Below are 10,580 nucleotides of genomic sequence, written 5' to 3'. Positions count from 1 at the left end.
GGAGAACAAATAAAAAGAAAAATTCCTTATTTGGTAATTTCAGAATCAACAACTTTTAAAATCATATGCCCCTAAGAAAATAAAAGTTGATATATCAGGATTTTTATCCATTTTCGTTTCTGGTGCCATACTTGGGGAATGGTGTTGCTGACCAAACAGGAGAGGTGAATCCTAATTATCATACTCTGACCTGCTTGGAGGAGGGGCAATTATTAGGTGAAATGTCTACTATAGAAAGATATGAAAAGCAGACCATAGCCCCTTGAGTGTGGCAAATATTCATCGTGAAACCAACTTTGTCACAGAGGTGAATAGTGGCAGTTAAGGGATGAAGTGTAGTGTGGTAATAGGCACTTGTTGCCACAGAAAATCAATCCACGTTCAATTATTAGTAAATCTTTGTCCTTTTGGTCCTGGTAATTTTCTGTACTAGTGCTGGGGTTCATTTAAGAATAGTATTTGCCTAAGTAAAAGATTGACGAAGAATTCCTTGGGACACGGTTAGAATCTTCTCTATGCCTCCATTTACTATTTCAGATTGATTGTACCAAGCACCGCTGTGTCGATGAAAGCGAAGGGCGTCTTTGGGCCGAAAGCAAAGGGTTCCTGTACTTTGAAACTTCAGCACAAACTGGAGAAGGAATTAATGAAATGTTCCAGGTAACCTAGCATTTTGTTGTTTTAGAGTTTGTGTCAAGGCTGCCCATGCCAAATTTTAGTGTAAATTACAAAAAGCCGAAAAATAATAGGGATTTCTCATTAGAATAAGCTCTTTTCAGAAGCTGGTGAGAGAGAGAAAGACATGAATATGAGTGTGTGTGTGTATGTGTGGTACCTGTCTGCTGTCTATTTTAGATGAGACCTGGCCAATCATGAGAATTACCTGGAGAAATTCTTCAAAATACAGATTGTTGGGTTCCAAACCTACTGGAAGCTTAATGTTGTGCTGGAGCTAGGAATATATACATTTTGAAAAAACTCTCTAGGTGATTCCAATGATTATCAAGTTTAACAATGGTTATTATACACTTACTTATAAGTAGGACAAAGATTTTCTTCAAAACTAGCCTTGATTACATTTGTATGCATAATCAAACGGAAGCATTGCTTTGGCAGAATTGCCTTGCTATAGCTAATAGAATCCTATATTGTAGCCCATAGGGGTACAATTAGAGAATAGGAGACTATCATTGCAGAATCTAGCCACACATAAAAATTGGGTCTCACCAATTTAGTAAGCAATAGAAGGATGTACTCACATTGCAACATGAATAGATGGTCACTTTTTAGAACTTAACTAATCTTGAATAATTTTGAGGAGGGGAAGCTATTTAAACAATAAGTTATAAAGTCAAGTCAAATCTTAATTATAGGTACATTTGGAAGTAAGGGGTGGCATGAATAATGCATTTTTTCTTATGAATATATCAGATATTTTGGGAATTTTTAGAATTTCAAATAATGTAGCTATACTATAAAGAGTTGTTCTTAATTATTGAGTGGGATTTTATTGAATCTTTTATGCTGAATTTCCTTCTCACAAGCTGTCACCCCACCTGTTAGAAGACAGGCTTCATCCTTGGCTGACAGGCTAAGTTGGGCATCAGTAGCTTCTATTTCAAGACCAAATAAGGTCGATATCAGTTTGCCATGTTTGTATTCTTTTGAGTACATAGACCTGTGTGAGTTTGTACCTATATATGTGCAATAATAATACTTAACCATTTGAATGGTATTTTATAATTCTGGATGCGTTTATCTCATTTGAGACTCTTAATATGTGGCAGGCATTAACCTCATTTCAGATAAAAGGACACCTAAGAGTAGTAGTGATTTATTCAAGAGTTGTGAATAATAACAGTTACAGGTTAAATCAGCACTTTAAAGATGTTAGTCCGTTCTCTTTTGGCCTCTTATTGCGTCTGTGATGAGATGTTAGCTGTCATTCTTACTCTTATTCTTTGGTATGTAATGTGTCTTTTTTTCCCTCCAGCTACTTTCAAGAGTTTCTCCTTATCTTTCTTTGGTTTCCAGCAATTGTGCTATGTCCCTAGATGTGGTTCTCTTTATATTTATCCTTCTTAGGATTTGTTGAGTTTCTCAGATTGGTAGGCATGTGTTTTTTATCAAATTTGGGGAGTATTTTTTTTTTTTTTACATATATATGCCTATTCTCACTCTTTTCTTTTTGGGACTCCAGCTATATATATATTAGACCATTTGATTTTGTCCTGTAGTCCTTGAGGCTATGTTTATTTTTATTTCATTTTTTCCTGTTTTTCAGATCGCGTAGTCTCTATTGCTCTGACTTCAATCTGCTGTTAAATCCACGGAGTGAATTTTTTAATTCAGTACTTTTCAGTTGTAGAATTTGCATTTGTTTATTTTGTTCTTAGCTCTCTGCTGAGTTCTCTATCTGTTACTCATTGAGAGTATATTTTCTTTTAATTCTTTGATCATATTTTTCATTACCTCTTTGAAATAATTGCTTTTTTATGAATTTTAAGAGTTATTGGACAACATTGAAATTCTTTAAGTTGATGCTTAAAAGGAATTTATATTTTCACAAAATCAGTTCTACTCTGGGATGTGTTTTCTTTTTGCAGACCTTTTACTCATCCATAGTTGATTTATGTGAAAATGGTGGGAAACGTCCTGTCACAAATAGCAGTGCTAGTTTCACCAAAGAACAAGCAGACACCATTCGCAGAATTCGAAATAGTAAAGACAGTTGGGACATGTTGGGAGTCAAACCTGGAGCCTCAAGGTAAGCAGTGCTCTAGGATGTTAGTGCTGAGTTCTATTATAGAGGAAGACTCAATCATCAAAATTATAGGTGCATTATATCTTATAATTGGCTAGAAGCATGAAAATGTGTGGAAATAGATTACTTAACAATGCTCTTTCACTGATCTTTGATGTTTAGTTAATATCAGTCGCCTGATGTGGGAACTATGTGGTGTACGTACATGAATACTTTCTGAAATGATATGCTCTGCTTTTGTTGAATAAGAGGTTGAAGCTAATGTAACCTTAAAAAAATACCTTGCAGAAGAGAATTCTTAAATCATAGAAGCTTAGAGGAGGAAAAAATGTTATTAATCAACTTGTTCAATTTTATAGGTGGGAAAACTGGGACTCAGTGAAACTAAACACATTTAGTAACCTAAGGAGTTAGTAGTAGAATTGGTTCTTGACCCCAATTCTACTACTATCTATCTGTTTCTTTGTCTTTATGTCTCTCTCAAAAATCTTGTTAGTTCTTCATTTGTGTGTACTTACGTTAAATTATTTTATTTTAGCCAAAAGAATTATTTGGGAGAAAAAGAAATGCAATCACTACTCTTTGTTGCTTGTGCAAGAATAAATCATTGCTTAGTATGGTTAGATACCTTTTATTACAGTTTTATTGAAATATAATTGACCTACAGCTCTATAAGTTTAAGGTGTACAACCTAATGTTTTGATTTGCATACATTGTGAAATGGTTACCACAAATTTAGTTAATATCCATCATCTCATAGAGAAAAAAAGATTTGACCTTGTGATGAGAACTCTTGGGATGTACTCTTAACTTTCGAGGATTACATAACTTCTTACCATATACCACTACTCTTACTTTGCATATTATAATTTAGAAGCGTTCTTAGATCTTTTTATTTTGCACTATAGCTTTCCTCTCCATGTTTCTCCCTTTCTACTTTTTCACCTTGATTCCCACAAAAGAAAAAAGTACATCTTGAATTTACCTTGTCAGCATAACAGCATTAAGTATCTCTTCTCCATTTCGGTCTCATAGCTTATCTTTAAATCAAGGAGGAAAGAGGGAAGGGGAAGAGGAAGACAGTTATTGGTCATCCTTGACTGGCCAGGCATGACTGAGCATACTTTAAACAGATGAGGGAATGAAGATGACCTCATGTATATAGCACTAAGTTCATTGGTATCTTTTAAATGTCCTTTTTGACTTCCATGGTCTCATTCTCAATTCTTCCATTTCATCTACATGGGATACTGGCTCTGAAACCAAGAAACTATCACTGTACTTATTAATTAACTTAGAACAGTGTTTGTTAAGGAAAAAAGAAACTTTAGTTCCTTATTTACTCACTGTGGCTAATTGGAATCACCAAAATTTACAGAACCTCCATAATCCATATCCTTAAGCAGTACAAACATGTATTTTTCTTACCTTTTTTCCTCTGGGTCTATCTAACTTATTTTGTATGGCATTGAGCACATGTGGGCATAACCTAAAAACATTTTTTTTTTTAAGTTATAGAGAGTTTTAATGTTTGTTCAGTGCTAACTGTGTTTACTATTCTTGAACTTTAAGAAAATCTTCATCTTCAGTAGAATTAGTATATTTCTTACACACTTGACTCAGTCTTGTTTCTCCAGAAATTTCCTTTGAAAGTCTCTCCTGCTATCCAGAATTCTTAGTGCAGAGGACCAAGCCTCATTACTAACCCCCTATGGACGTGTTCCCTCAGGAAACGGCGGCTACAGGAGCCCTGCCCAGGAGTCACTCATGGAGAAGGGAGAGGAAGCTGTGCCTGCCTCAAAGACAGTTTTTTAGGGAGAATGTAATTCTTGTTAGCTAACATCAAATTTATCTATGTAGAAAAGCTACATGCAAGATTAAAACAAAATTCAGAAGGACTCTTCTAAGAGCAGAAAACAGAAAAAGCCTTAGAACGTATGCTTAAGACATGGAGAACTATTAACATGGTCCTATGACCTCAGTCTCTCCAAGTTGACACATAAGACTTTCTGTCACACCCAAGACATCTCCCTAATCTGGAGAGCCAAACTAGAAATTGTTCCAATGAAAAATAAAGGAGAGAAGCTAGGGCATTTGGAAAAGTACCATATCCAGGCATATAGGATAACTGGAACCATGAATTACAAAAGAATGGTGGAAAATAAAACCATCTGGTAGTGACAGAGGCAGACTCTGACCAGGGGAGTGGTTGGATCTTTAGAAGCCTCACAGGTGCCTGAAGATAATAAAGAACAGAGTCAAGTGGTCCCCAGGCCCCTCCCCAACCAGTCACTGCTTGTTGAGGAGCTTAGAAGGTCTTTGGAGAAATGCTCATTGTTAGTCATTTCCTCTCTGGATAATATTCTCTCTTGATTTTTTTGACGTCAGGGAGCTCAGTGTATGTGACTCTCAGGTACTTCTTTCCATGTCCCTTTTTTGGTCATTGGCGTCACCATCTTCCCAGGGCCTCAAATTCCCTGTGACCCCGAAATTCATGTCAGTCTTTTTTCTTATATCTTATCTACCTGTATATCTAGCTCATTATCTGCTTCTGCCAATTCTTTCTTTATATTATATCTTTTATCTTCCCTTCCACAAACACTGTAATCTAAACTCTTATAGTCATGCTTGGGTTATGGTAACAACCTTCTACCTGCCTCCCAACTTAAAGAAACATCTTTCCTAGCACCATTTTGTCATGAAACACCTACTATTGTTATTGTTTATCAAATCCAATTTTTATGTTGTTTTATGTTGTTGTTTTGCCTTTATGGCCTTTAACTTACTGACCCCTGCTCCATGGCCAACTTCGTTTCTTTGTACTTCCCAGCAGTTTCCTGGGAACAACACGCCACGTCCGTGCTCTGTTCCTAGCCTCTGCCAGTTCTCTCCCAGTCGCCCTGTATGTCCCCACTCCCGTGTTAATCCCCAAGACCCACCTTTCCTAACCCTACTCCGGGGGGCCTTCTCTGATCACCCCATATCCTCACTGCTGTCAGCAAAGGTTCGCTGAGAGTCTGCTCGCTGCCAAGTACTTGTCTCTATTCACCGGATCATTCTTTTACCAAGTGTTTTCTTAGTATTTATATACTCATTTGCACCGTATTTTTTCTACTCGTATGTTAAATACTATTTATTTGTTTATTGTTTGTTTCCTAGTCCTGTAGTCTCACCCTTGGAAAGGGTGGTAATTATTTGGGATACGCTTAACTGTGAGAGCCGTTACATTATCCAACCAGCTAAATGCAGTGCGCGTGCGCGGGGCTGGCCCTGTTTCTGATGTCGAGCTTTGCTGCTTTTCGTAGGGATGAAGTCAACAAAGCGTATCGGAAACTCGCGGTGCTGCTTCACCCTGACAAATGTGTGGCGCCCGGTAGTGAAGATGCCTTCAAAGCAGTTGTGAATGCCCGGACAGCCCTCCTGAAAAACATCAAGTAGAAAGTAGAAAAAGACAAACATGGGCCTCGAGTACAAACAGACTTTCCCTAGAGGTAAAATAATCAACATAGATTTTTTTCCTCCACAAAATTTTATTGCTTTTTCCACTCGTGTGTTATTTGGAAATTGGTAATTCGGGTGCCTGTTACCATTTCGTAGAGAGATGAAGTGAAGAGAACCAAGCATCACTTATACACCATAGTTCATTTCATATTTCCAAATTGAATTTTTTTTTCTGATTCATTTGTAAGCTCCTTTAGGCACTTCATTCAGGGAAGTCCATTAGATTTCTAGAGGGAGGAAGGACAAGAAGACTCTTTCGCTTTGTCTTTTCTTCCTTTTTTTAAATTCATCATCAGAAAAGAAAATGACAAAAACAGAGGCAGACATAGCAAAACCCCTGAAAGTTTGGCGTGACCTCACAAGCAAAGTGCTCCTTTTAGAATGAATTCCGTAGGTGGTATTTTAACCATCAGCCTAGAATTAATGAACTCTTAGTAGCCCTTTGGAAGTTTGTGCTGCAAGGCAATGCAGTTCTGAAATCAGCAGCCCTTTTATGACATTCACGACGTTGGCCTTCTCCAACCACCAGGGGGAGGGACAAGCCAGTCCTAAGAGAGTAAAGGCAATGGCAGCCACAATTTCTGGGTATACTGGCTGCTGTTAGTCCTGCTCCCGGATCTAAGACCTTTCTTTTGCTGTGAAAATGGTGTGCTGGTTGCTGTAGGGAGCGTCATCACCTAGGCATCAAGAATCAGACCCAAGAAAGAGTGGTGGCAGGTCACACTAGATTGTGCAGACATCCCCAGTCACGCACGGTCAGCCTGGCTGAGGCACATTTGGTGCCCTAGGAGAGCCCCCACATGAGACTGATACATTTTCTTGTTTCTGCATCATTTACCACAGACAGATGGGAAAGACCAGGGTGCTTTTCCAACAAGCGAGGCCTCCTCTTTGCTTCTTCATCAATGTTGGTTCCCTCTTTTTTCTCTCTTCTTCTCTCCCTTCTTGTTTTTATTTTTTATACACTACATCTGCATCATTTCTCTCTTCTCAAAACCCTGGTTTCCAGCCACTGCCTTCTCAGTCCTCCCTTACAAGCCTTGACCCGGGCCTGGTTGACCAGAAACAAGAATGGATCCTCGGGGTAGTGATGGAGGGAGAGGCCTTAAAACCTGTGTGGGAGGAATCTCCGTAATTTTGCTTGTGTTCTAAATTTCTGAATAGTAATATTTTTAAACTACATTTTATGAAAATTAATTTCACATAAAAAAATGCATCCTCTTGCCATCGTCTCCTCCTCAAGCTCCAAGGGTGGATGAAGAACAAACGTTAGGACTGGCCTTTCTTTCAGAGCTTGTAGAACCTTTCTTACTGCGTGACTCGTGACATCATCACTCGTTACGGCACCCATAATTTTCCCTGTGACGACTCTGCACTGATAGGGGCTTTCAAGGACATAAAACATTACTGTCTGTGAGTTTTAAACAGCGATCCCACATTGATCGCCTATTAGCATACCTTATCACCTAAGAAGAAAAGCCACTTTTGTTTAATTTAAGCCCACTGCAGTCTTCTGGGTTCTCACCCTTTCCCTAGCAGCTTCACTTTGTGTGGCTGCACTTGGGCTGCATCGAGCCCGTTGTTAGGAAACCAGAGCATTGTTTTCTAATATGAGTTTTCATCTTAGTGATACTGAAAATGTTCTTTTTTATGAATTGAGATCTGAGATATGATTTCTTATGGGATTTTTTTCTGGCCTTTTCATTTTAACTAGCTCCTGAGACTGCAGAACTCCAACCCAAAGTTATTCCGTATCTAAATTTTGCTTAAGGCATTCATCATGTCTATAGTGATTAACCTGTTCTTGCAACAGACTTTAGGAGTGAATGAGGGATCGTGCAAATTGACATGACAACTCACTGAGTATGTGGCCCTGTATAAAAAGCTGGTGCCAGTTTTCATCACTGTTATTAAACACTAGGTTGGTCACCTCACCAGCTACGTTGTGCATATGAACAATTATAGCACAAATAGTTCTTTAGTTTTTTCATTCATATCTTTACATAATCAGTGACTTATGAAAGTTAAGCCTGATCTCGATTCTTAGGTCTGGGGCCTCCGTTCCCAGCACCTTCATTATTAATATTAAGGATGGCCATGTACTACTTCATTTATGTAAAGGAAAGAAAAGAAGAAAAGTAAGATTCAGAGTCCTAGAATTTTTCTGATTTCCATAATCCTTGAGTAGAATCAAAAGATAATGAAGAATGACCTGCAATGAAAAGTTTTTTAGTACTAACTTCATACAAAACTTTACAGACTTCTGCACATTAATTTATTGGTGCAAATATGTACTTTGTCGTTCAACCTCCTTAAAATTATTCAGCCAGTTAGTATTTCAAAATATATCAGTGAGAGTAACTAGCAGACTAATTTCAATGGCTAAAAAAAAATTTATAGAGAATCTTGTATTTCAAAAAAGAAAAAAAAGTTTGAACTGCTATTGTTCAAGAAAAGCCATTCCTTCCACATCTGAGTCATCAAGAATGAACACTGTTAAAACTTGTTAGCAATCCCTGGAGGCATTTAATCGTCCAGCCTACCTAAGCACTTTAAAATGCACCCTCCTTTTGTTCCTGTTCTCTTTTTGCGCCTCCTTTTTAGTTGATGTTCTCAGCCGTCAACATTCCTTTCACTTCTGCGTTGTCATTGTATTTCTTTACATAAATATGTCCTTGGTTTTGTTTACCTGTTAACTTAAAAGTCCAGATTCGGGCGTGTTGTGCTGCTACCCAAGATTAATTGCTCTAATTCTGTAGATTGCACACTGTTCTCACATTTACCTGAAGAAACTTACTCTAATATATTCTCTGGTAGCTATTTCTTTATATCCATCAACTAGTACCTTATTCGCTGTTAGTTAAATGAGCCATAGGTAAGACAGCTAAATTTCCGAAAGCCAGAGTAAGTTTGCAGCATCAGTAATGACATAGCTGTTCCTCACACAATCTAGAGGGGGAGAGAGGTTATTTCAGTTTCAAGTTAGAAAGGGGGGAGCCATATGTACATTGACCTTGACAGTGACAGTGCCTTTCTTAGAAGTAATTTCAGTAGGCACAGGAATGTTACACCCTTCTCCACTGCACTCCATCTAAATGACTCTGCCAATGTTTTTGGAAAACTTTCGAAAATAAATTTGGCTGCAAAATACAGCTAACCACCTTCCTTTGCAAGTTTTGCAAAGTGAAGAAAGGTTTATACTTCTTGTGATTGGTATTTAGCACAATTCTAAGGCAGTTAATACTGTTCGTACATTGGTTTTTCCATTAAACGTCTCTAGAGAAAACAAAAGCTTAAACCTGTGATGTGGATACATCAGATTGTGTCTAACAAGCAGTGCAATATTAAGCGGTGCAATAAAGGCCCTGTTGGTGAAATGGCTTGTTGGAAAGTTGGACACTTTGGGTTAGCTTCCTGCATTGACTGCTCACATGGGCATTAGTCCTTTCAACTGTGAATGCAGTCTCTAAAGAAACCCTTTGCTCTTACGAGGTAATTCATGTGTTTGCTTTCCGTTGAAAATGTTAAATCTAACAGTTGTTTATGTCTTGTATAGAGAGTGTAATATGTATTTAAGTTGTGTATTTTTATAAAGTAAAGCCAAATATTAAACACTAGTCTGTGGGTTGTGCTTCCTTGTTGAGACACTGGTCTGTAATGTAAAACACATTAGTCTAGAAGCCAGTCTAGTTCCTCACCAACTGAGACCTTAGATAAAACATCTGGCTTTAGTTTCCAGTTGGTAAAACGGAGGAAATTTTTATTCATCAGTTCATCAGGCTAGTCTTAGCCTTATAAAGTTGTGATTAAAGTGTTTTGATCTCTTAAAGAAAGATACTAATATTATGTTTGCCTTTTTAATTCAGATGAAACTGTTATCTCATTTTAATAATATAGATCTTAATAATTCAGTTAACCAGTCTTTGGACAACAAGAATCCTTAAGTAACAGATGGTTGTGAACCCAGAATTTGAAAGTGGAAGCCTTGTAGGGCCAGTCCGCAGAAGGCAGTCTATCTCCACAGGCTTCAAACAGGAGCTTTAGTTTGCATTATGAATGACATTTGTTCTCATCTGAGAATGTCCATTTTGAAGAGCTGATGTACCTTCTTCATACTGCTAATATATTCTAAAGGGAAGCTGCCAAATCCTCCTGTGATCCACCCTTCCTCCCTGGCCATAGCTTGGTTCATGAGATGGGAATGTCACCCAAGCTGAACCAGTTGGCGTTCTTCCCTGGGATCTTTCCATCTGAATCTATAAAAACAAAATTGCTCTCAGTAGAGGGAGATAGGAGTAGTCTGCTGATGCTGGCA

At 37.9% G+C, this 10,580-nt stretch overlaps 1 protein-coding gene across 1 annotated transcript in view; it reads left to right on the top strand.

Annotated features, from left to right (window-relative positions):
• DNAJC27 (DnaJ heat shock protein family (Hsp40) member C27) overlaps nt 1-9,872 on the top strand; it is a 28,728-nt gene extending 18,856 nt beyond the window's left edge. Inside the window, exons 5-7 of the mRNA XM_006910283.3 lie at nt 538-660; nt 2,607-2,767; nt 6,070-9,872. Coding sequence (XP_006910345.1) covers nt 538-660; nt 2,607-2,767; nt 6,070-6,202 — 417 coding nt within the window. The 3' untranslated portion in view covers nt 6,203-9,872. The remainder of the gene's footprint in view (nt 1-537; nt 661-2,606; nt 2,768-6,069) is intronic.
• Nucleotides 9,873-10,580: the final 708 nt, after the last annotated feature.

Source organism: Pteropus alecto, unplaced genomic scaffold (assembly GCF_000325575.1).
Source record: "Pteropus alecto unplaced genomic scaffold, ASM32557v1 scaffold61, whole genome shotgun sequence".
Classification (NCBI taxonomy): Eukaryota; Metazoa; Chordata; class Mammalia; order Chiroptera; family Pteropodidae; genus Pteropus; species Pteropus alecto.
This window is presented reverse-complemented; position numbering and strand designations above follow the sequence as displayed.